The 27,500-nt window shown below is 44.5% G+C and overlaps 1 protein-coding gene across 2 annotated transcripts in view; it reads left to right on the top strand.

The window, feature by feature from the left end:
* The window catches only part of LOC118771823 (contactin-1a-like), a 51,669-nt gene that overhangs the window by 7,201 nt on the left and 16,968 nt on the right, over positions 1–27,500 (top strand). For both annotated transcript variants that reach the window (XM_036519901.1, XM_036519902.1), the window contains exons 2-7: positions 17,336–17,466; positions 18,991–19,026; positions 23,737–23,863; positions 24,995–25,176; positions 25,648–25,743; positions 26,381–26,587. In XM_036519901.1, the coding sequence (XP_036375794.1) occupies positions 17,412–17,466; positions 18,991–19,026; positions 23,737–23,863; positions 24,995–25,176; positions 25,648–25,743; positions 26,381–26,587 (703 nt within the window). In that variant the 5' untranslated portion in view covers positions 17,336–17,411. The remainder of the gene's footprint in view (positions 1–17,335; positions 17,467–18,990; positions 19,027–23,736; positions 23,864–24,994; positions 25,177–25,647; positions 25,744–26,380; positions 26,588–27,500) is intronic.

Here is a 27,500-nt window from a genome sequence, read left to right as displayed (position 1 = left end):
AACAAGCTGAAGGAAAGGAGGCCTACCAAGAACTGTCAACAAGCAGCCCTTATTAACATCGTATTCTCGTGGGTTTTTTCCGACTTCCACAAAGGACATCTGCTTACGCCCAACGGCAAGCTGGCGGGTGCCGTGTGAGCGCGGCGCCACGGCGAGCTGAAACCAATGCGGTCACGTGCCGAGGAGGAAGAAACGGCCTGGGAATTGTGGGGGAGTGATACGCTTAACAGATGTACCGTTGCACATGGCTCTACATGGAGAAACATACTTGCTGGCATGCTGTTTTGCCCTGATTTAAGTTTGTGTGGGAGAGCTTGGTAAAGTGGGGATGGAGCAGGGGGTGGTAGTGATGATGACCATGATGAAGATGGAGATGATGATGATGATGATGATGATGATGATGATGGTGGTGGTGGTGAGAGAGCTAGCCAGAGGCTAGAGTGCTCTGAAATGACAAGGGGACCCAAATGAAGTACAGATTCCTGAATTTTCAGGAGTCATTATTGTACATTTAAGACATCCTGCCCCCTTTGGTCTTCTGTCGCACAGCTAAAGTGTTTTGGATCAATAGCCTCTCTTCCTGAGGCTTAGATGCACAGATAAGTGCAGTGCATTTAAGCTTGGAAATCCCATTACCTAAGTCACTGCAGAAACCTGCAGACACACGTGTGTTTCACTTTGGCGTAACAGAGGCTGCAGGCAGTCCCTGATGGAAGCATATTAGTCCCTGCTGCCCTTTGCACTTTCCCTTCGTTATGTGATCAGCTGAGCATTTTGCTGGAGATGCATTTTTAAGGCAAAATGTAGCCACCCACAGAGCCTTCATCATGCCTCTGGTGTATTTACAATACACCACAAAAACGAACATAAGCAATCATCACAACCTGTGGAACAGAATCACAGAAACGCATGACAGTGTTTAAATTTTTGATTTAAGGTACAATAACTGTAGTCATTTTCTGTCACTGAATATTTGTCAGTGCTTACATGGTGGTTAAATGTGCTACATTATAAGCGGTTTCATAACCGTGAACTTCAATAGAAGTGCTACCTTTTGCTCTTATTTGGATTTATGACTTTAATATGAAGGTCACCCTCTGCTTATAAGCAGGCAGCGTTTATGGAGTATTGAGCTCTGAAGCCAGCAATGGTCTAGGTGCCCTTTTGTAGAATTAGAGAATAAGGGAAACATACTGCATGCTATGTTTCTGTGCTGAGGGGGAGGGTTTGATGCGATCGATGGGGAGCAGGACCACTTTGCCTGGCACTGTTTATTAATGTCATTTTTAATGACCTCAGTCACGCCTGGATCCAGTAGCCATTGATTTAACGCTCAGTGAGAATCTGTATTGCGCCTAAAAGAAGCCATGATGGTTTACATGGTTTCTGCTCTGAATAAGCACCCCAGAGAATGAGGTGTAATGAGAGGGGGAGGGTGGGAGGGGAGAGGGGCTTCATCTTTCACTGTGGGGTGTACATAAAAGCCGTCCAAAACTGCGATGACGTGCCTGTATCCTGCTGCTGGAGGGTTTCTGCATCCCTGGCCGAGCAGAAGCCCAGACAGAACGCCTCTTTAAAGCCAGCATTGATGCCTGCCATTACCATTCCCCCCGCGGAGCTCGGCGCCCGGGGCTCTGTGATTGGCTGAAGGGGCGAACCGCCCCCCCTGCTGGCGTACCCGGCGAGCTTGCATGAAGGGGGTGTCGAAAACCTTGGAGCAAAGCCACTCGTCCTCCTGAAATGATCCAGGCCAGGTTACTCAGTAATGGATGCAGTAGTCATGTATCAGCCCAACTCCTCTGTCCATAAATAACCCTGCTTGTCATATTCTGTCAGAGAAACCATTTTTTATGCACATTCACAAACCTCTGTGCTACACTCTCTTCTTTTTTGTCTATGATTATTTCCCTGTGCTGCTGTAGATATGAGCAATGTTGTAACTTGCTTATAAAGTGTAAGTGTTATACACATCTTACTGCTGTGACTTTTGGGTGATCATTCATTTGCTAAACTAATGGACTAATCTGACAGCTTGTCTGGGAATTGATGTTTCCACACTTCACCCTGGAGTTTTGCCATAAGGGAAGCTGTCCTTCATTCTTGCGCAATCATCCTGCAGCTAATAATCAGTGCAAATTCGCTGTTCATCTCCCAAATCTGGAAATGACATGAGCAATATTGCCCTCATGCAAAGTGGAAACTTCTCCTGTGTTTATATAACTGTACCACTTTAAAAATGATGAGTCAGTTGTCTTGTTGAACTGTGAAGATAAATGGACTTGCGTAACTAATTGATTAATGTCTAAATTTAATATTCAGGTCATTCCTAACTCAATTATTTCTAGTTTGTACAAGGGAACGAAGTGCAAAAAGGGGTGGATGAACTCGTGTAAACCTCAGTGGTGGATTTTGAAGGCTGTCCTGTTGGTTCACCTGTGAGACAGATCCCTCAGAGGTAACACCACTGCTGTAGGTGTGATGTCTGCGTCGCACGCTAACCTCCGCCTTCCTGACTGTCGAAGACGGTTTTGGGAGCGTAGACTAGGAGGGAAGGGGAAACAGAGTGGGATTATGCATCTTTCCCCACCAGTATGGCTTTAATGACAATTTAACGACCCTCTTCACAGAGTGGCTCTTTTTGCGAGAGAGTCTGACAGCGGCATTGATAAGTCACAGACACGCAGAGAAGAGTATCTCCCTGAGTGGATTATGTATGAGAGGCTACGCAGGGGGTGGCGTAGCTACAGCAGGCTGAACGCGGGGAGCGACCCCCCCACCCCCCCGGAGCGGTGTGTCTTATCTGCATCTCGCAGCTCCGCCGATGCGGTGCGGGGGAAGGGTTGTCACGCAGCGAGAGGGCGGAGTGTCAGGAGCCTGGCGTACTGAGCCGGAGGGGTGACGAGACACACAATGGCAAGTAAAGTGCCCACAGGTCTCAATTCAGGAGCAGGAACTCCAGGGAACTCCAGAGAACTCCAGGGACACCAGCCCCCTCAGCCAGCGCAGCACACATAGCAGCAGGCCGAGTGAGAGGAGCTCTGTGTGCTGCTTGGGGTGTTTTTCAGTGGAGATTACACAGCCACGCAATTCAGCTGTTGCTCTGGTGCTTGTACTCTGATCCATTTGCAGAAGAGGCACGGTATGCGGTATTCTCTTGTTTAATCCATCATGGAGGAGTTAAACTGGTGAATGTTAGCAGGTCCCCCCACCCATCTAACAGATTTAAGGTGCTTCATTTGAAGTGTTTTGGTTTATTGTAATGAATCTATAGACACGCCTTGGAGAACTCTTACCCTTTACTTCTGGTTCCTCATACAGTACAAACTAGACCTTTTGTTACGGCCTCCTGCGCTTGGTTTGGGGTCACAGGAGGGGCATTAAACATAAATAAGGAGCTGTCACTTACGAAGTTTAAAGCACAAACAGAAGGTATTTGTCTCTCGTTGTATGCTTGAGCATATGAGCTCATTGCTGTTGTGTTTGGCCGCAGTCTGCCCTCAGGCCTCTTATGAAACCCGCTGGAGAGTCTCCCTGGCCACACTGTTTCAATAAATCGACTTAAAACACCTTCTGAATGCAGGGATGGTGTTGACCTTGAAGTGCAAACAATTAAGCAGCATGCAGAGGGTATTAAATATTAAATATTGACTGGAAGAAAAAGTAATTGAGTTATTGTTTTGGGATAGCATATTCTCCATGGATAGCATTATGCATGGAAGACATTTTACGGTTACCATTACATTGGGACTGGTATAGGCTTGATTATTTTCCATTTCAAAGGTCAAGCTTGAATAATTGTTTGTGTTGCCTGGGACCTGATATGTATGCTCTTCCCATGGAAGTTATTTGCAGCACAAAGTAGGGATGTGCAAAACAAAATCTGGAACCCCAACCTCAAAGGTATAGCAGAGGAATTATATGCCATATTTTTTGTATTCTTTCTTTTAATTTTCTTCTCTGTCCTTCCTCTCTGTCTGACAGATACTGAATGCATGAGAGGCAGAGATCTGCGAGATGATTCACACAAAAAATAGTATTAGCTTTGAAAAAGACATGCTTCAGCTTTTATATGCAATATTGTGAAGCCAGGAGGGGTTTTTTGTGGCAGATGTCACAACCTGAATCTGTTCAAGGAGCAGAGCCAAACCTTAGCTGACTTTTTGACTGAGGAGTGTGATCTAAGGCCATGACATCATGGTGGTGAATGCTTGTTTATTTCCCCAGTTCTTCTGAATAGATAATAAAAACCAAGAGAAGCACTCACACTGCACACTCTTGCTTCAGTTCCCAAAGGCACCCAGAGCATGGAGAACTATGGCATTAAACCTGAGGCACTATGACCAGGGAGCTAATGGCTATGGGGACAGGCCCAAATTGAATCATCCTGGCCGCCTCAATGGTTCCGATCCTCACAGCCAATCTGTTCTGTCTCTGTAGTGGGGATTCTGCCCCGTCTGGGCGTCATATTACCCTCCAGCAGCCCAGTCTGAGCAGCAGAACCAGTGTCCTCTGGGGCCAGCAGTCTGGTGTGAGGACCAGACGTCTGTAGGGGGACAGCCTGGCGTCTGGCCATCTGGACAAGGCCAACAAGTGAGGGTGATTCCCTAGAGAGTACCAATGCAAGGCAGATCTCATAAGATATGCTTTCTCTTTAAGCGTCTGCACGCTCTGTGGTTCAAGATAATCATAGCGTTTTGCTGTGGAAACCACAGTGTTATCATTGGTTCATGGGAGTCTGTGATTGACAGCAGATGGCAGGTCATCCACTTGGAATAGTCTTAGGTGCTGACACGTACCCGCTTCTATTGACATTGGAGGAATCATCAGAGAGAATGCTGCCGCTTACACCACTAATCGTCAGTGTAACCGTTCGAGTGGTTAATTTTGCATCTGTTGACATGTGACAGGTAAACGTCCTACAGTTAGGATAATAGTTTGATTAATGTGTGCTTTTAATCACTTTGGAAGCAAAAATGGCTGCAGTAGTGGTGTTGAACTCGGTAGCAGACGTTTAAAAAATGCTGATGTGCATTATTAATCTCACCAAAATGGTGTGCTGTGCGGTGAGTATTCTTTACCACCTTTCCATGTTAAATTATTAAGAACTCATTCCGAGGTATTTATCCTGTAGCTGACACGTTCCCTGCTCGAACACTTGCCCACAATGACAGTAAGTAAAAGGCAATGGCCAACGGTGCTTTCAGTGTCAAATTTAAAATTACTGGCTTACTATCTTGACCCTGCGCATGAAAATGAAATATGAGGTAATACCCAGCCTAAAAATGTATTGCAAAAATCATTTTTATATGCATTAATGCAAAGCAAAAATATATTGCTAAATAATATACGCTAAAACAAAAATAATTTCCACATTTTCAATAGATTGATTAAGATAACATTTTTTTTTTTGGATGGCCCCCCCCTCTGTGAGTAGGCCAGCTGAATGAAGCTCCATCTGAAGAAGAGAGCCAAAGCAGATGGATTACCAGGACTGGAGATGAACAGTTCTGGTGTTTAAAACTGAATGCCCTTAGGATCTGCACAACAGAGCCCAACTGTTACTAGTTGAATAACGGGTCTGTTTCTTTTTACGTTGACATTTTTAATTTTATTTACAAGCTGAAATGTTTTGGAGATGAGAATCCTACTGGACATACACAGATTACAAAGCCAGTTCTGTCCTGGCTAGCGTGATGAAAGTTGCACTTTAACAGACCATTATTTTTCTCCTCCAGCAGTGAATTCTACAGCGTTCACAGTCATTGTCTGTTTATCTTATGGCTTCCAGTGCAGTGGAAAAAGGCTTGTGGTGCGGTTGAGTGAAGAGGCATTCACAGCTCAATAGCCCTTACAGCATTCTTTATCCTCCATGAAATGGAGGAAGTGAGAGCAGAATGTGCAGTTAGTCTTGAAGAGCGGTGTCGGTCTGATCTGTCAGAGACAGCAGGACCGTACCGCTAGCAGGCCGAGACCTGCAGTTTGCACACTCTTCAGCCTCTGGTTCAATTCAAATGGTCCAGTGGAACAAGACGGTCTGCAGCTGCGCCGGAACACCTCACCTGTGGCCAGAGCGCTTTATGAAAACCGTACACTTCTGTTATTTGGATTTTTATTTTTAGCCGCGCCGCTAAAGCCCCTGTGTACTTTCAGCATTAGGGCTGAAAAAAGGATTTAAGAAGCTCTTTCACTGGTGCTGCTCTCCCTGCATCACTGATCAGTGCCAAAGCCGTTTTGGGAAGTTCCTCTCATCACGTGGAGTCTGATTGGTTACAATGAGCTAACTGCCGACTGAAGTTACTGTTGTCTGTAATCTCTGTCTAGTCATACTCTGTAATCTTTGATAGTATGTTTTCTTTTACTCTATGATTATCTTCCTTAATTATTCATTCATTATTGTGTAGTTATCACTATTATTATTATTATTCATTATGACAATGCAAAAAGTTTCCTTTTTCCAGTGTGTAATAATGCTATAAAGTAAGACAGGGTAAGTCAGGACTAGGCCAGTGACCCCGTTTGTTAATGAGCTAGCAGCCCTATTTTTCGGCTTGAGAATAAAGCTCATGTTTAAGATGAGCTGCTTTAAGTAAATCTTATGTTTAAGATGAGCTCCTTTAAAATTAAGATCGTGTTTAAGCTTAGCTCCTTTAAATAAAGCTTGTGTTCGAGATGAGCTCGTGTTTAAGGTGCTCCACATGCTCATCCCAGCCTTCCTTTGTCCCCTCTTTGTGTGTCTGACCTGTAAAGGTTCCCCCTCTTGCTCCCTGTCGTGTTTTCTTCCTATAGGGTCCTCGGTTTGACTGAGACAAATGTATTCAGCAAGAGACTCACGGTTTACAAGGCTTGATAGATTTGTAATTAGAGAAGGGTGGAAATGTGGGAGGGTATAGATTGGGGAGAGGGTCTCTCATCTCTCAGAAGCATGTGGGCTGTCTTCACAAGCAGACCGAATAAAATCTGGACCGTTATTTAAAAACCTGGACGTGTTTTTCTGCTCTTCAAGGAAAACTGCTGTCTTGATGGAGAATTGTCTATGATTTCTCAATGAAGCGTGAACGTTGGCCCATATAATTGGTGCCGAGCGTCTTGAGGCTCTGAGGTCACCCATAATAGATTCAAAGTGTTCCAGAAGGCCACTTTGACTGGGTTCTTTTTCAGTTACTTTCAGTCGTTTAAATGATTAATGTTTCGGCCAACCGACAGCAAGGTCAAACAAACAAACGAAAAATTCAGCTTAGGAAAAGCCTTATCCTTGCACGTGATGAGAGACATTAATAATTGTAGATGGATTTATGGACTTTGCCAAGGCTTGCCCAAGCCATCTGTTCAGTGTTTGGAAGAAGCTGGATTTCCTCTGTGAGGAAAATCTATTTTTAAAGAAATTAAGCGTGGAACACTTTATGCTGATTGGACTGCATTGTGTTCTTGTGCTGTTTCAGCATCCCTGCAGACAGTGAAGTCGGCCTTTTGGTGGGGTGTGCGGCTCCGATGCAATTGTGTGCCTTTCACGTCGCATTGAGGGTTTCAGACACAGTCTGAGCACTACTGTGCATGTGTCTGTGCTCGGCCCACATCGGCTTAATGCAAACGCTGACCTATATATGCGGTCCGTGGTCAAAGGAGAGGCGGGATCGCGAGCCGGGGGAAGATTACAGCACACTCCTGAAAGTCAGTGCGTTGATTATAGAAATCAGGACAAGGAAGATTACAGATGCGCCCCATTGTGAGTGGTGTAATGCAGTACATTGGGCTTGTGTGTGTGTGTGTGTGTGTGTGGAGGGGGGAATTAGGGGAGGAAGTGAGCGTGCTAACGCAGAATGCATCCTGCTAATCAGGGGAAAGACATGCGGAGATGGAGATGAGGCTGTACAATAATGCCAGAACAGCATGAGGAAAGACCCCTACTGAGTGCTGTGTGCTTTCTCTTTCTCTCTTACACGCACACGCGCACGCACACACACACGCACGCAGGCAGGCACACACACACACGCAAACGCACACACACACACACTCGCACACACACACACACACACACGCGCACGCACACACACACGCACGCAGGCAGGCACACACACACACGCAAACGCACACACACACACACTCGCACACACACACACACACACACACGCACACACACACACATACACGCAAACGCACACACACACACACACACATGCACACAGACACACACACACGCACGCACACGCACACACACACACACACACACACACGCAAACGCACACACACGCGCGCGCGCGCACACACACACACACACACGCACACACATGCACACAGACATGGACACACAGATATACACATACACACACATAAGCACAGACAACTGTCTTAAACACACAGAAAACACATGCAGTTGCACAAAAAACGCGCACACACACAGAACCACATGGACACACAAAACACACATGCACAGACATGTACACATGGACACAAAAATACACAAATAAACCCAGATACACACACATGTGGACACACACACACACTCTCACACACACAAGCACACACAGAAAGCTGAACGTCGCAGAAGCCCTTAAAACAGGATGTTCCACACAGCGATTAACCAATTAGCTCCCTCTTGATTACCCCTCTAACAGAGCAGTCAATAGCTGTGACTGAGTTTCCAGGCAAGCGCAGGAAATGGATGGCTTTAGCGCATCAATTATGCATGTGGGGCTGGTGGCGGTGCCTGCCAGTTTGTTTTTGGGAGCGGAGCACGGTGGGGGGGATCCCTGGCCGCCGCTGTGAGAGGCTGCAGAGGCAGTAGACGCAGCAGGTTCTGCAGACCGCACCGGCCCCCTCGCTCTCTCTGAGGTCGCGGCTCGAGGTCCCTTTCGCTGGGCATCCCGGCCGCAGGAACGCCGCAGTGTTCAGGGACGCAAGGACGCTGAGACGTGCGGATTCTGCGGGGGAGGAGGAGCCGCTCCCCGCCCCGTCCCGTCCCGCCGCGGATCGGTAAGGCAGGCCGCATGCGGTGCTGTCTGCTGCATGACTGCAGTGATGTGTTGTTGCGCAGGAAGCGGGACCGGGCTGCCTGCCTCCTTTAGCATTCCGGCGGCGTGGCCTGTGCCAGGCACGATGCTCGTGTTAGCGGGGACGCTGAGAGGGAGAGCAGAGCTGTGTGTGTGTGTGCGTGTGTATGTGTGTGTGTGCGCGTGTGTGTGTGTGTGTGTGTGTGTGGTTACATGTGTATGAGTATGTATGCATGTGTGCATGTGTGTGTGTGTGTGTGTGCATTCACAAGTTCTGTAACCAACAGTATTTAACATCTGATGTTTGTTTCTTGCTTGTGCAGCCTATAATATAGAGTATTTGCAAGTTGGTTATGCAAGGTCATGCTTGTATCTTTGGGAAGCAAAGCAGTAGCAGTCATTATCATAAATTCACGAATCCTCTATTCCACATACTCGTGTGTGGGGTGGATTGCATGGTGTTGCTTTGCACTGTAAGCAGTGGCAGGTGTCTTTCCCTCCTGGGGAGTGGATTGGCTGTGCTGCAGGTTATGATGTGATATAGTGACCTTTGCGGAGTAATTCTGCACGCGTGAGTGAAGTGCTTATATTCACGAGTCCTGGCAGAAAGTGTCTCTCTCAGGCGGGCAGGTGCTTTCATCACCGTGTGAAATCTCCTGGAAAGAACACTCACGTGTCAGAGGAGTGAGAAATATGAAGTGCTGATATTTAATGGAAGACCGCATCACAAGTGTGCTGCGAAAATACGCCGCAATGTAGTGGCTTTTCCGCATTATGATTATAACATTCTTATTTTTAAATATGTATTTTTTTTCTGAGTAGTGATGATCCTAAATTAATGTAATGGATTTTTTTATATGGCTTTCAAGCATTTTCTTTGAAAGGTCTTGTTTTTGTAAAGTTTGTTCTGATCCGTTACATCCTTTTTGACTGCATGGTACTCATGGTGACTTTTTGTCCCTCCCAAGGGCCTGTTAATCCAATTAAGCTGTATCATTACTTAAACCCCAGATGAAAAAGTTGAATTAGGCATGGTTCAGCCCCACTGGCAGAGCAGTTAGTCTTAGTTTCAGTCATTTATTTTAGACCCCCTCCTTCCCCCTCCCCCTCCTTCTCCCTGGCACCCTGTCCCATCCCTTCCTCCTCCCTGGCACTCGCAATGACATAACCCCCAAAACCAAACATTTTTGGTTGGCAATTATTTTATGATGTTATTTGTTTGATAAATGGCATCACCCGGGGGGACTTGCAGAGCTCACTGCATTAACATGTACACTATTAATGTAGCAAGTTATTTTAGTGAAGCAATTTGGGTTAATTACCATGCCTGAGTGTCAGACACACTCCTGTCAGGATTTGAACTCGCAGCTCTCCCGATGTTGGCATACAGAATAGGGAACTGCAAACGTGTCCTTCAGCTTTGCTTTGCAGTTTAGCTCTGTGTGACATCACCGCAGCTAAATGGGGAAACAGTGTGGGGTTGGTGTTTTTGGAAACCAAAGAGAGAAAACTTGTCATAGAAGCATTTCAGGACATGTGAGCTTCTTACTGCTAGTCAGAGTGTGCTTGACTGGTGTGCTGATGGCAGGACACTCTGCTCGCTGCCTTAACAGCGGAATGCTGAGTCAGAGGGCTCTTGTAAATCATTCAGATATCCCCCCAAGTGCAGGGGATACGGGCGTGAAAGAACCTCCATAAAACATTTACACTCAGCTGGAAGCTGCGTTCACAACAAAATCACAGCGCTGGTGGCCGTTGCAGCATTGGTGGATGAAACAGCTCCACTTGAGTAACCTGCAGGGTTGTTTCTGGGACCGTTCTACTGCTTGCTTCTAGTATTGATGGTTAAGCTCTTGGAAGAAGGCAGCTTTTTCTGTGTATGTTTTTCAAGTATGTAAATTATTCTGTGTAAAGGAACACATTTGAAAATGTAAGCATATTTGAGTCTAGAATTGTTTTAACGTCTTTGTTGAGATTACTGTTGGGGTCACATGATAGGGTTGTTTTTAGCTGTATGGTCTTCCTATAATGCTTCAAGAAATTGACTTTCTGTAGCATTAAAACACCTCAGAATGACCTTCACATTTGACCATCCTCAACCAGAGCCTCTTAGAAACATTAAGGACTGTTGGAAGTGGTTGCTACAGGAGAGTTTGGGGATATTTAATGTTTATACAGAGCAATATAACTAATGCCTCTGGCTGTTTTTGTATGTCTAACTATTGCTGTGGTTGTGAGCAGAAAATCAGTCCTATATCATACCCTAATTTCCTGGCCAAGGGATGGCTGAACTTGCTACATCTGAGACTCATCATTATCACACCATCATTAGGTGTGTTTGCAAATGCCTCTCAGATTCAGCTAGACCAGACATGCTGTAAAAGTGAATGGGCATCAGCAGAACCATCACAATCTATTTATCTGTCCCTTTCATTTCAGGAAATACAAATTTCCATAAAAGCAAAGTGTAACAGTTTAGTTTAGTTTTAATTTTACTTGGCTTGAAGAGCCAAAAAAGGGATGGCACCTGGTTGGGGGCTGAGGTTGTCCCCCCGATTAGATCGCCATAAACAGGGAAAAGAAAAGGAGGAGATTGAATGGAGGAGGGATGCCCTGAACAGCTGGCATGGAGAGGAAATAGTAAGTGGGATCTTCATATTCGTGGATTGGATCAGTTTGTCACAGTTTGGTTAACTGCATAGGGATTGTCTGAAAAATCCCTTCTTGCATCTTTGTTTGGAACTTTAATCATTCTTCTATCTTCCTTTGGTGCGACGGCATGGAGACCAGGACTGTCAGCTCGACAGTCTGTGAAGGCCATTTGGAAAGTAAAAGCTCTTGGGGTTTTGATTTGCTATTGTATGAGATCCCAGTCTCCCATTTAATTGCAGATTTTCCAGTCACAATGCCTGAAATTGAATTGAGATGCAGTCTGCAGAAATGCTCAATTTATAGAGATAAGGATGTACTCATCATTGGTCAAAGCAATGGAAATGCTTGCCCTGCAGATTGTGTAAGCCGCAGTGGCCAGGTTAGAGAATGAGGTCAGGATTGAATTTGATGAGATTTTCTGACAGGGCTTGTCAGATGGTTGTTCTGGGTATGTGGATGCATTGGCTGTGTGTGACACACACGCGCGCACACACACACACACACACATCATTTGAAGTACTAATTTTTCACTTTAGTGAAGATTATTAATATGATTATTAAAATGACAGATAACATAAACGATGGGTCTGTGAGTGGGAGTTAGTTGACTAGAGGAGTATAAGATGGTACCCCTCTATGACAAGGGAGACATCAGATATCTTTGTAGTAAAGAGTATTATCCATAAATGCCTCTCTGCTCTGAAAATTCAAAATGTTGAAGCTGTGTTTAAGTTAATCATGCCATTAAATGTTCACATATTTAGTGAGACCACTTTCATGATTCACTGCACAGTGTGCAAGTAATGGTCAGCTTGGCTTCAGGATGGACGCTGCTCGATCTCTGATCGCCTCTGAGAAAGACTGGAACCTTCAACAGTATATTTCACAGGGCCATTGTGTTGTAGGTATACTTATGGCCCCATATTTTATCCTCAGTCTACATGTAAGCTGGTCAATGGCTGACCTATTAGCATGGAAAGGTCAAAGCTATAAAATTTAATTCACCCCTTGTGGCATTACAGTTTGAAATCCCCATAAGTGAATGCAGGTATAAATCATTTATTCATACCAGTAATGGCTTTCAGGGTTAACACATTTGTGTAGGTCATTTATAACAAGCATACAGTTAACTCCTGATTATCTGTGCCAAAGAGCAGGAGCCTAGGCAAGGATAGTCAAAACAGATAATTCACCAGTTTAATTATTTAAATTATTTTTCCTTGAACTTTTAAATATAGAAATAACATTTCTATAACATAAAGTAAAATAAAAACGGAATGAGGATTGGTGAACATTTGTGGCACTCTGAATGGTGTCGGCTGTATGTTATGTTAGCATACAGTACCATTTGAATGATAATTTGCTACCTCCATCTTTGATAATGTGTCCATTTGGACATCTGGAATATCATAAGACATGTACCAATGCTTACTGTCAACATTATATTACATTGTTGTCATTTAGCAGATGTTCTTATCCAGAGTGAAGTACATAGGTTACAGTTTTTACATGTTATCCTTTTATACAGCTGGATATTTACTGAGGCAACTCTGAGTTAAGTATCTTGCCAAAGTGTACAGCAGCAGTGCCCCAGGTGTGAATTGAACCAGCAACCTCTTGGTTTACAAGCCCTTCTCCTTACCACTGTACTACACTGCTGCAATGCAAAGAGTATGAACAGGACTGTTCATGCAAGCCTCACAGTTACACTTTCAATCACCAGCATGGATAATCCTTAAAGACAATAATCCGAATCCAGATAAATTGCGTATGACTGTACAGTACGTACTGGTTGTGCATTCAGTACAATTTTATGAATATTATACAAGTTATTTGCATAATACCGCCTTAACGCTGATATAGAAGATAAAATGCTCAGAACCTTATATCTAGTTTGTGCACTGTACAACATTAAATATCATACACGATAAACAGCAATATCTAAATGCTGTAAAGAAAAATTACTATTAATGTTCACCTTCATCACAGCATGTAATGGAGGTATTGCAAACATTTATATCACATACCACCCCCAGGGACAGGGAATGGATGCCTGCATATTTATGCGGGTCACACAGGACAGTGTGTGCGACCTTTAAGTGTTGCGCTGACCAGAGCGAGGGATTGGCTACACAGCTCACGTTAGATTGCAAGGGCAAGTCGCTGAACAGCAGGGTGAATGGAGAATGGCTCAGTCGTCTGGGATGAGATTGCATCGTGAACATTTAAACTGATTGATATTTTTTCCCGTGTTCGCTGTATATGTTTCTGTCATTTTTTACCATTGTAGATGCAGATGCGTTTGTTCTTGGGGCAAGAGTCTTTGTTCTTTCCATAAGGATTGGTTTGTGAAAATCTTGACGAAGGGATTATTTTGGAAGCACGCCACTGTAATGTCTCTCAGCTCTGAAGATTTTGAAGATCCGTCCTGACAGGTCGTCATGTCCATACTGCAGCACTGGAGGAGGCAAACAAGGTGCTATTGATTTAGAAGAAAGAGTGGCTGCAGTGACACTGACACTGACTGTACTGATGGCCAGGTGCATTGCAGGTGTGAAAGGGAAGGGATCTCCTTACAGTCCAGCTCAGGTACCTAGCAGGTAGAAAGGTGACATTACGTGGACATCAGGTAGAAAGGTGATGTCATCCTCATTTACTCTCTGTTGTTGTAATAGCCCACAAACAGGGCGGGGTCAGACCCTAACTCTAACCCTAAGGAAGAAGTGATGATTTGGGCATGCTGGCTCATGAGTGTTTTTGGTTGTTATGGCATTGTGTTTCTCAGTGTGACTGTGATCGTCAGTTTCACCTCTGAAGCTTTGACACGATGATGCTCCTTCATGTCAGCAGACATTAGTCTGTTTATGCAGCCTGAGGAGATTCCAAGGACAGCTTCCATAAGGACAAGTTAAGAGTAGAGTATGTAGAGTATACACAGACATTTAGCTACATTAATGTAATAATGTTTGACACACTTGGGTTTAGGATATTAATTGCATTTGACTGTGAACCTCTTAGCTACCAAGGTCATTTTGTCTGTGGCAGGTGGACCTCAGACTGTACTGTTTATGACCCTGTTTATGAGAGAGGGATTTGAGATTGTCTCATATGTGAAACAGTGGCATGGAAACCCTTTAGAGGCTATGCGTAGCCCGAGTGATCTTGCCAGTAAAGATGGCCACGAGAAAGAAGAGAAGACTGTATGAAATGGTCCCATTCATTTATGTGGCTTGGCCACATTGCATGTCTTTGACTCCTTCCATTGTCTCTGTCTCTGACTCAGCTGATATGCTGGAAGACATTTTACCAGGGAGCTCATCTACGCTGTTGCCCATCGCCATCGGGGCATAGAAAAGGGCGTTCTCTGCTGTCTGCATGTTTCCCACAATGCCCTGGGGCAAATGGCTGTGTTAAATGAGGGCTGCCATAATTGGGTATCGGAGTGTGAAATTAAAGGCCAGAACAGGAAGCACTGCCCTCCTTAATGCCTGAGATGTCTTCATATGGCACACAATGTAACCTTCGCTGGAGCATCCAGGATTTTTCAGACCGCAAACGATAGCCACTTATTGGTTATTTTAGAGTGCAGAGAATGGGTGTCCTTGTGTTGCACATTGGCTGAACACTCATCCATTTGATTAGCTGTCAGACAGATGTAGACATTTCCAATATGGCAAGAGGGGAAATAAGGACTCATTAATGAATTGTCTGCCTTTTTCTGAACCCTCTGTTTTGAGGTTGCAACCCCTCTATTCAGGTTTTGAACCCAGAGCTAACAAAAAAGTGGTGAACTTTAAGTGTGATTTCATATAAACCCATTTCTGAGCCAGTATTGTGATAATGTTTTTAATGTATGTTGTGTGTGTATATATATATATATATATATATATATATATATGAAGTGATGATGTCAGGTGAGTCAGATGAACAGATACTCCTGAGGTCTCAAATCTCGATTAGCAGTCTTGTTCCAGAAAAGTACACTAATTTGTGTATTTACTTCACAGTAATTAAATACCACTGAGAGGTACAACTGCTCCGTTTGAATAGGTGTTGCTAGGATACCGGCAGGACAAAGATGGATTCCCCTCTGTGCTTTTCTCCAACAGTAGGTGCCAGTGTGCATGAAAAACCAGCAAGATGCACACTCCGTCATAAATGAGTGCATTCATTCATTCAGTCCAGTCAGTGATCATCGACTAATTATTCCACAAGTCTTCGCCGTGGGGAGCGTCAGTGGTGATTTCCGAAATGGCAAACGAAACTAACCAGAAACAGTCGTGCATGTGAGCTAAAACTCATGGATTGGATTGGAGCACCTTTTTTCTTGCCATTAAGGGCTTCACTCTTAGTGATACGGTTGACCTGCAAATACTTCATTGGCTGATGCTGTATTTCTTGAGAGGTGCTATTCATGCACTGACATTTTTTCACCTTTAGACAGTTTAAAAATGGGTTTCAGTCGGCCTGACACACTTGTGTCTGATCTGTCTGGATGTTTGAATGGAAAGCAGACAGTGACAGTCCTTATCTCATTGGCTGGAGTCTTGACTACATTGACATTTAGTCATTTAGCAGCCAATCCTATCCAGAGTGATTTACAAAAGTGCGTACAGGAATGTTTGGCTAAAGAGGATAAAAGTTACTAAATCTAGTGTCTCAACCTGATAGTAGGCGTCAATACACAATATGTCATCTTATTCTTAGTGCCATAGTAGGCTCATGAGGACCATAATAGCATGAAAGTTTAGAATTCAGTGTTAGTTGGACCAAGATGGAGTTTGAACAGAAAGGTTTTCAGTCTGTGGCAGAAGAATGTCAGTGATTTGGCAGTTTTTACTGTTGTGGGGAGCTTGTTCCATGACAGATTAGAGCTCAGACGTGACGGATGTGAGCTGTGTGCTCCTTAGCGGAGCGTCCGGTGTGTGTCACGGCGTGTTTGTGGAGAGCCGGTCTGAGACGTCACCCTCGGTTAGCGGTGCGGGCAGTGATCCTAAGCAGCGGCTGCTCCCTCTCTGCTCTCCCCCAGCCAAAGCGGCGGTCAGGGTGCTCCAGTCCTCGCGCCTCGAACGAGGTCTTGGGTACGAGAGGCATTTTAAAGCAGCGTCTGAAGGGGTTGAATTGAGAGCTTCTGCATCACTGCGTTTTGAATGCGTTCTTTATCCCTGAGCATGCGTGTGACATTTGAATCGTTTGGGTTACTGTGAACAGTTAGCGCTTTCTGTTGGCCTTCTCTTTTGATCTTTCGATTGATTTTACGGCTCACACGAGAGGGTCACCAGATTAAGCCATTTATCAAGGAAATGTCACCAGATTGTTCTAAGATGACTCTGCCTCAATTAGCACACAGTACCAGACTCTAGCATATAAATTGGCTTGAAGATTTCAAATTACACACTTACATCGCCAACCATTTTTATGAGGCCTGTAATCTTGTTTCCCACTTAATGTTATTTAATTCTATTGCCAGCCCATCATTTAAATTGGATGAAGTGTCATTTATGTTTTATTGCAATGAAAGAACACATTATGCCCTATACTTGTCATGTCGTGTGTACAGGTGTTAGTGTTTTTTTTCTTTGGGGGGGGGGGGGGGGGGGGGGGGTTCCACTGATTGATTTCTGCAGGGAGCCCCATGGGTGGTGAAATTGACTCTCTCTGTCTCTCTCTCTTTCTTTATCTTTTCTCTCTCTCAGGAAACCAGGCCGTTCCTACGAATGTCCCACGAGTTGCTAATTTAGTGCTGCTCCCAGCGTCGTTGCACAGAGAAACATGCAGTGCCCTGCTTTGCTCCTGACTGTGTTCGCCTTGGCCGTCTCCTCCACCGGTGAGAGCTCTCTGCCGCCCCCGCTGCGGAAGCCATTGCAGTCTGCAGTCTCCACATCTGTGTTAATGGCTCCATGGCTGGATCAATGCTGTTTGCTGCAAATGAAGCCGAACACAAAGAAAATCTGAGAAAGGTTCAGTGAAGGACCAGCACTGAAGCTTGCTCCTTCCTTCCTCTAATCTCTGTCTTTCTCATTTAATGATTTAGCGAACAGAAGGTGAAATTTGGTAAGGTCCAGATTGAAAGTTAAAAAAGGGCTTCATGTAGCTTTGAAACTCTGAAAGGTTGCTGGTTCAATTCCCCGCGGGGGCACTGCTGCTTTACCCTTAGGAAAAGTACTTAACCCAGAACTGCCTCTGTAAATATCCAGCTGTATAAATGGATAACATGTCAAAAAAAAAATGTGACCTGTGAAAGTTTCTCTGGATAAGAGCGTCTGCAAAATGCTGATAATGTAAGGTAACATGTAATGTAATGTGTTTGAAATATCTAGCAGTGAAATGGAGAAAACGAACCCGAGGTTAAACTCATGAGTCATGGTCTTTGGCCACAGAGGCTGGAGCGCGGTGCACACGGCAGCCGTTGCAGGTCCTCTGCGGCCTGCTGCGTGACTGGTCGAGTGCATGCACCAGCAACGCAGCATGGTGCATCTGCAGAACTGGGTCAAGGCCACTGAGGCCCAGCACTGTCATGTCTTTAGGGGAGAAAGAGGGGAGAAAATGGGGGGTGTGATTTATGTATTAACATCGCATTATTGTTATTTAGCGGACCCTCTTATCCAAAGTGATTTGCATAGGTTACAGTTTTTACATGTTGTCCATTTATACAGCTGAATATTTCATGAGGCAATTGTGGGTTTAGTATCTTGCCCAAGGGTACAGCAGCAGTGCCCCAGCTGGGGGATTGCACTAGTAACCTTTCATTTACGAGCCCTGCTCTTTACCACTGTGCTACACTGCGGATTTAACCTGGTCCATTTGAACTTTAGGAAGTTTCAATGCTGCTGTGTTGGGCTGCTTTATTCCTCTGGGGCTCCTGGAGCTACCTGTACCTGCATTTCACCTCACAGACAGGGGCCAGAGACACTCACAGGCCATGGTGGTGATCACAGTGGGGATTGCCCTGGTGCAAAGCTCTCAGTTATTGATGCTTTCAAGAGCGGCTGAGCAGCTATCTAACACTGCTAATGAGGCTGTATTGGCAAAGTGTATTACATTATATCACAGGGACAAGAAGAACATAAAGTAGGAATGGAACAGCTAGTATCAAAGGAATTGAGCAGCAAGATTAAAAACAGTGTTAAAATATAAACAGCAGTAATTTTTTTTGCATGCATATAGAGTACTCTGTAAGAACATACATACATCATACTAAGGTGCACATAGAGCTTAACAATGATATACTTCAGTCAGATGTTTATGACACATCTCAACAACAAGTGAGTGATGGCTTTTTATTAATTAGATCAGCTGTATAACTGTGTCTACTGTGAGTTTAAATACCTCTCTTTTCTTTCTTTTAAAGCTGGATTACTCTGGGAGGTCCCCAGGATCTATGGAGGTGAGTAAAGTCAGCATTGTCACACATGCACTGGTTATGCCTAAATAGACTAATGCACTGCAGTTTTTCCTGAAGCATTGAATGGAAGCAGGCCATAATTATGTGATTGTAAACATTTTTAGAAATATATCTTTGTATTAATAGAATGTTAGCTTGCACTGTGCTCTTTTTGTTGAAACGTACTTTGGAGCTAACTTGCGGACCGAAGCCAATAAGGGAGCGTGAACATATTTGCATTTTATTTTAAACTTTTAACATGCAGAAATGTGCGCAATGTTGCAGTCGAAGGCAAAATGTCAGTAGCAGGGGTGAGGTTACGTTCATGGAGACGCCAGCTGTGGGTGAGAGGAAGACATACATGATTCATTTCAGAGCTCGGAGGAAATGCCGTTCAACAACAGAAGGGTACACACGCCAGTACCCTGCTCATGATTCATTCATGGAAGATATGAATCCACCATTATGTGCTGAGTGTCCCCTCAAACATACATCAGCGTGTCGTCTGAAAGAGCGCATTAGGAGAAGCTGCATTAAGCAGTCCAGCATGGGAGGCAGACAGGATGTGAGGCACAGATCCTGGCGCCAGGTTCCCTCTGCAGAATGAAGCAGGTGGCACCCGTGTGCATTAGAGATGTGTTTACAGTTGGAGGGTGCGCTGGCCTGTCAGGATTTTCCTCTCAGCGGAAACATGCGAGTGTTCACTGACATGCCGTGCAGGTGTCTCCGCCTTTGGCGGTCACGTCAGCCAATCGCGCGGGAGTTGAGAGCGCCTCGTGTCTGTTTGAATGTTTAATCTCATGTTTTAAAGACCAGGTGTTTAACTCATAGGCGTTTAACTGTAACTCATGGGTTTGTGTACACCGCTGTTGTTCTGGGCTCGCAGGTCAAAGGCCAGAGTAGGCTGAGTGGCTCTAGCTAGTTGAGTAGGCCAACGTGAGGTGTATACAAGATTACACACTTAATCAAACCCTGTATGTAGGCAATAACATGTAAGATTATATGAAGTATAAGTGATGCCAATAGTATATAGGCAGTCATATTTTATTGGCAGAAATATCATTAACGTCTGCAAGGGAGTATACATTGATGCAGTTCTATCTATCTATCTAGTAATGGTGTTCATTTCAAGGCATCTCCTGTGAATGGCTTGTGGAAAGAGTATATCTTGCTATGGAGCTCTGCAGATTGTCCCAACTGTCCCATCTGAAATCATCATATGACAGTCAGAAAGTCAGTAACGCTGATGAGGCTGGATGTAATTAGAGGAAGGCCTCATAATTGCCGTGCGATTCATTTGGTGCACCTGCTGGGAGGATGCCAGACGTTCCTGTACAGTGTTCATCATTAGCTAGCAGGAGATGAGGCAGAGTGAACTGTAATTATAGCCCTTGTTTCAGATCTTGATTCAGCACATTGTTTATTTTGCAGTGAAGTGTATTGCCTTGTTAGCATCTCTGTCCTTTTTATGCCCAGTCTGTTTTGCACTCTGTGGATTGAAACAGATGTAGGCAAGCACAGTTCAGATGCCCTTCTGTGTATTTATGTAGCTTTCATTTTTTGGTATTCAGAGGACATTTCAGTGATGATCCCTGGGACACAGTGACAGTTTGAATGCAACAACCAACAGATCTTTAAAGGTCATTGTTCTAAAGTATATTCTGAACAGCAAAATCCCAACATTTTTTTTTTTTGCGCATGTTACACATAGGATAAATCGAGGTCACTGGACTTGACAAGGGCAAATCAACAATGTTTTCTTTTTAATTGTCATAGCTGGCAAAGTTACTCCACATGGGAGGCGTGCCGGATTTGGGTTCTGCCACGGTTGGTAATGACCTGCTTTATTGGCGGGTTTGTTTACCCGGGTCCCGCCGTGTGTATCCTCTCAGATACCGTTCAGCACAGAGGACAGACTGTGAAGGTTAGAGGTGCTTAAATGCAGAAGCCCAGTGGGACAGGAGGGAGGGTGGTTTGGCTGGAAAGCCTATGCCCGTGTGACACATGTGACTCCTCAGAGCCAGCGCTTTGAGCTGCGTAGTGTTTTGGACCTCTATGTTTGTGTGTGTATGTGTGTGTGTGCGTGTGCGTGAGTGTGAGTGTGTTTGTGTGTGTGTCTGTGTGAGTGTGTGTGTGTGTGTGTGGGTGCATGTGTAAATAAGTGTGTGCGTGTGCGCGCACGCGTGCGTGCGTGTGTGTGTGTGTGTGTGTGTGCGTGTGTGTGTGTAGGACAGAGAGCCTCCGCAGGATAGCAGGTGCAGGTCTGTACCTCCACAGGACACAGCAGATTGCACTTATTATTACACAGCAGAGAGGACACAGTAGGCCATTGCTGACCCAAACACAGCGCTGGGAGGCTGTTACTGTTATGTGCTGATAAACATTACCACCATTACACTGACATTCTCAGTGGCATTCACATCTATACACTGAATCAATGAATCAATGAACCCATGAACCCATGAATAAATGTCCTTAATATGTGACAGTCAGTCCGTATGGATTTACAAAACACTCTTTAGGTAAGACTAATCTCTTGTCTAATCTCCGAATAGTGTGCAATGTAAACATTACAGTAATATATATGACACCAGGGAGCAGATTAAGTACAGTAATATTCTGAGGTACTCTCAGACCTCTTCAGACAAAATATTTATAGAAATGTATTTTATTATGTGGAAGTGTGAAATTATGATGACACATGCAGCATTCACATTTTTACAACAGTGTGTAAAACTGTTACAGGGTCAAAAACCTGTTAGAATGAAGGATGAGCTGCTAGCAATAAGAATTGCCATGCATTCGTTAGGAATTCAGAGAATCCTGCAGGATTAAGATGTCCATCAGATGTGTTACTAGAAAAACAGCAGGATTTAGCATTATGCTAAGAATTACTTACACATATAGTAAGCAGAACATATTTAGTTTTCCTTGAATTGTGCATTACATGTAGAACTAAGAGGAGCAAAATGTCCAATATGTAACCATGTTATTGGTCATATTTTTTATGATGAGTTAGAATGATTTTATTGAAACTTGTATAAGAATAGCTTTATGGTTGTGTGTAATTGTCCATGGTGCAAAAATGACACTGAAACTAATGAATGAAAATGATCACCTATCTTTTTTACACTGAAATGGAAACTCGGCAGAATCTGTTTTTTGTCCATATACCAGTGTGGAATGAGCCTCCATTTTCTCACAACAGTCTGTCAAAATAAGTGTATTAGTTGAAATATGCAGCCTTTATTTTTTAAGCTTCAGTGGATAGTGCTGTCTGCTGCCGAATTGATTACTCGTGCAAACATGGAGCCCTCAGTAGCAGCCACATACAGACGCAGTGATAGCTACAGCGGCCAAGTCATTTTGGAAACGGTGCCGCGTGACTCGGGGCGCCTGGCCCTCCGTACCCCTGTTTAACGACTCTCTCTGCCATCTGCCACATTCATACTGTTTTTGGAATAATAATTTTAAACTTGTAGAGGGTCAGGAGTGTGTCGCAGTTAAACGCTCTTGGGCTATTTATTCTTCTCTGTGAAGTGTCTCTCAGTTAAATTATGGATATGATTGTGATTATAAACTGTAATGTGTGTGCAAAGTGGTAGATTTTTAATATCTACATTAAATTTAAAGCCTGTTCATATACTGAATATGATACAGAAAAGAAAAGAAAAAAATCCATATGGTGTCTTTCGTAGTGACTAGTAGTATTCAGTTTAAATAGAGGCTTGGCAAGCTGCCGTCAGGATGGCTGTGTTGAAATGTCTGGACTCTGAGTGTGTAGCCTAGCCCCCTTTTCAGTGTCCTGGGTACTGGGAACATCTGATCCTTTGTCCTTGACTTTGAAGTGGAAAGTCGATATCACACTGAAATATTTCTCAGTGGTTTTCATTCTTTTTTTAGATTTCTTTTGCAGAGTCATTGACAGATTCCTGTTAGCCTGCTGATCTGTGCTGTACTGAATGCTTGATGTTTAAAGTGGACACAAAGGAATGCTTGCAGTTAGCAGCGTGTGCCAGACAGCCTTCTCAGAAACAGCCCTGCAGGACTTTTCTCTGAATTTCTTTTTGTTTGTTCTTTGCTCACGATCTCTTTGCTCAGGATATTGACATCTGAGAGTGTGTTTATGCCTGTGAATGGTTCAGTTGTGGATATTAATACATAGATACACAGATAATACAGACACACTGATTAGACAGATTTTCAGTGCCTTGAATTTTCCTCAGCTGTTAATGGAATGTGTGGTTACTATGATCATTTTTGTAATTAGTAAATAATTGTAATTAATAAATTTAGCAGTGGTACGGATACATCATAGAATGTTCCTTCATTTTTGTGCTGGTTTTCAGCAAACCTGACAATGAAGTATTCACAGAAAGCATTGCAGTGTAAACCATTCAGTTTTATTTTAAATGTAAGATTTAAACGCATGGCTGACAGCAGATTTTTCCAGCAGATACTAAAGACTAAAACATTTATAAGTCATCATGGTTTCTTTACAAAGAGCACAGCTTGGTCATCAGATCAGGGATACAGGCTACAGGATTATCTCTGTGCTGTGTCTCTGCAGAGGAAGCTACAGGTTATGGTCTCAGATCTGTGAAGCAGGCTACAGGTTCATCTCTTGCTGTGTCTCTGCAGAGGAAGCTACAGGTTATGGTCTCTGATCAGTGAGACAGGCTACAGGTTCATCTCTGTGCTGTGTCTCTGCAGAGGAAGCTACAGGCTACGGCCCAGTGTTTGAGGAGCAGCCTGTTGACCTGATCTACGCAGAGGAGTCGCCAGAGGCCAAAATCTCCATGAACTGCAGAGCAAGAGCTAACCCACCTGCCACATACAAGTAAGATAGACCTGTAACCTATCTATCCACGTGTTACCATTCTCTCTTGGCTTGGGCTTCTTTACCTTATCTGTTTAACACACTGTACTGTTTTAGCCAGGTCAGTGCACGGAACATGCACATTAACTTTAACGTTGGTCACTATGTTTCTCTGCCTGTATTAGCACGCGTAAGACACACTCTTACATTTTATGCTGGATAGATTCGTTCTCAAGTCTATCATGGTAACATACACTTTTGCCTTTTCCTTGTTACGTTTCAAACCAGGCAGTGCATGTAATGTCCACGTCAGCTGTACTTTTACCTCTGCTGGTATGTCTAAGATATGCTGCATAGATCTTCCCTCATTCTTAACTAGTGCACATGTTAGTGTAGCCCTCTCTGTAACTCCTGCAGGCTGTGTATAGCCTGTTGACTGCTGAACATGGGTCACTGTCCATTAACAACCGAGAAGCATCCTAAAGCTGTGGTTTCAAAATGATCAGTCCTTTAACAGTGTGTTGCTGGCACTGATTTGTTTAGATCAGATTAGACAAGGTGAATTTAGACTATATTAGATTAGACTGTCAATCTGATTGACATGTTGTCTCCCTGGACCCACCTGAATTCAGAGGCTAAATGTAATTCCCTGCAATTCCCTGTTGTCCAGACACACCTGCTTGTGTTGTCTCTGTCTGTGGGTCACATTTCGTCTTTAGTGGTAGAATGAATAGAATTACCTTTTAGCTAATGTGACTTGCGTGCATTTAAGCAGGCTTGCTCTGGCTAACAGATATCCTCTGACTCCATTTTGTCTGGCACCTTTATAAGGCTGCAGAACCCAGTGACAGATAGCTGTGGAATCAGAGCAGGGGCCTTAAGCACCTTGAGGTCTGGCCGGAAAATGTCTCATGGTCTCGTACAGATGTCTTTGTAGGGGAAGCTAGGACTTGATGTCTCAGATGTGTACGCAAGTAGTCAATTAGAAATACAGGACACAGCCCCAGGCCTAACCGTTATTCCCGTGTTTGTGTGTGGAACAAACAGAAACTAGACAGTGTTTAACCGGTGCTCTTTTGGTAGCGAGGACAGCATTTCGTTGGAACGGTGGTGACCGCAGGTGAGTGACCTGCAGGTGCGTCTGCTTTGCAGGTGGAGGTTGAATAACTGGGAGATCAAGCTGCTGGAGCAGCCGGACGAGCACTACAGCATGGTGGGAGGGAACCTGGTGGTCACCAACCCCGACAAGCACAAGCATTCTGGGAAATACGTGTGCGTGGCCCAGAACGTCTACGGCACCGTCTTCAGCAAGGAGGCCACCGTCAAGTTCGGCTGTGAGTGATGTGTCTCGGCCACACCATGTTACAGAGCGCCTGTCATGGCCTGCTCGGAGAGCTATGGCACTTTCCTTCTGGGTTATATATTCGCCTGGTTGCTCTGGGAGGGGGAACATGCTGAGGGTTAGAAGGATGCCCTGAAGCTGGGGTTATCTGCACAGCTACAGAGGCTCGGCCAGCTCTGTGCGAAAGGAATTTAATGGGAAAAGGCATTGTAAATGGTTGTAGCGCTCATATTCTCATATGCTAGACTTTAACAGTCCCCTCGATAGAAGTGTTTAAAACAATCAGGGGTTATTGGTGAGTGTTTTTAAGCAATGTTGTGGCAATCACTTTGTGATATGATTGAGCACTGAAGTACAGTGTGACGTATGAATGCATGGGGTAAGACCAGTGGGTGAATGTGGCATCAAGCAGGCACAAGTGCTGATTTTTTGCCTTTTAACTGGTTTGACTGGCTCTTCCCAGACCTGGAGATGTTCTCCACCGAGGAGCGAGAGGCAGTATACGCGAAAGAGGGACAGGGGGCGGTCCTGCTGTGTGCCCCGCCCCCACATTACCCAGGTAACCCCTGCACCGGCACACTTTCTCTGTTTCCCGCAGCCATGTGATATAATTGCTCCACATTCAGGCTCCCTGATATGTGCTGCCAGTGTTTTGGTGTCAGGACGTTCTTCAACATAATGACTAGGCTGTAACATAGTTTAAAAGGTCACATAATGTTAATATTGGCATTTGTGGGGCACATTTCCAACGGTATTTTGGCCTCTATTGGTGTTTGATTGTACAGGTGCACTGGTGGCCAGAGAAGAAAGCACAATGAGATATTACTGAAGGGGTAGTTCACTCAATACAGTCACGAGAGCAGTGTAGCGAGTCCTTACAAATCAATATTGCTTATCAAGGTGTGGTACATTGAGTCATACATTACTCATTTTTAATTTTAAAATGTGAATTAGGAAGTGTATTGTGTAGCTGATAACAAAATGGCATACTTTTTTCATTATTTTTTTCATTGTTTTATGAATTTTAAAAATGATTTTATGAATGACTTTTCAAACCCCTGAGTCACTGCATCTGATACTGATTTTGGAGGCAGCCTCTTTGTTTTACTGGAAGCCTCTGTGTTACTGGAAGCAGGCGTATTACCCTTTCCTTGGAGTGCATTGACCGGCGTTTTTCTTGCCTCCTGTCCCTCCAGATGACCTGACCTTCCGCTGGCTGCTGAATGAGTTTCCTGTCTTCATCCCTCTGGATAAGCGGCGGTTTGTCTCCCAGAAGACGGGGAACCTCTACATCGCTAAAGTGGAGGCCAGCGACAGCGGAAACTACTCCTGCTTTGTCTCCAGCCCTTCCATCGCCAAGAGCGTTTTCAGCAAGTTCATCCCCCTGGTCCTTCAGCCAGAGCGTGAGGAACTTTCTCTTATCTTTCTAAGCCAGCAGGGTGGTGACAACCTTTCAGGTTCAGGCAAAACTACATCTTTGAGATGCCCAAGGGTAGTTTTCACCTCACATCAATGTCAACCTGGCTATGAGTGTGCCAGCTGTATAGAGTCTGTAAAGGCGGTGGGGTTGTTAAGGTTGCTCAGCGTGTCTAAAAAGTACATTGAGCTCTCCACCTTTCCAAAGTAGTGATCATTAGTTTTTTTTTACATGTACTAGTGATCGTTAGTTTCTTTTTTACTCTGTGGGAGCACTGATCATACGTGCTTGAACAGGTTACAATGCAGCTTAATTGCGGTAATTAAAAATGAAGAACACTAAATAAAATAGAGGAGAGTTGCAGAGAGAGGAGAGGGTGGGGATTTTGAAAGCCTTTGATTGGTTGAAAGTGGAGAGGGCTGTTGGGGACAGGACAGCAGGGCCTGAGAGGTTACCCCAGTTCGGCTTTTCAGAGATGCATTGAGCTCTCCAGGTGTGCACAGAGGTGTGCTTTGCTCCTAATTTGGAAGGTGCGGTAGAAAGCGCCTGAGGTGGAGAGGCACTTCCCGCGACAGCGGGGTGCTTGTTTTCTCCTTGTCTCTTTGTGACGGTCGTCTCTGCTGAGCTGTCTGACCTCCAGGCCGTTAGGAGCTCCGTGCTCTGAGGTTCGCTTCCTCTGAAGGTTGCAATATAAATATATTTAGCATGTGTAGCATGCTATATATTTAGCATGTGCAGCATGTCTCCCCTGTCATATCCAGTCCTGGTGTTCAGTAAGACTGGTCTGGAGGTGTGTAAGCCTTTCCTTCTTCAGTATCTTCCACAGCGGGCAATCGTGTGTTCGCTTTTCTCTTCTGCAACTGGAATGTAAAGCTCAGTGGTAGAGGATAATCTTAGGG

This window comes from Megalops cyprinoides, chromosome 25, assembly GCF_013368585.1.
Source record: "Megalops cyprinoides isolate fMegCyp1 chromosome 25, fMegCyp1.pri, whole genome shotgun sequence".
Taxonomy (NCBI): domain Eukaryota; kingdom Metazoa; phylum Chordata; class Actinopteri; order Elopiformes; family Megalopidae; genus Megalops; species Megalops cyprinoides.
This window is presented reverse-complemented; position numbering and strand designations above follow the sequence as displayed.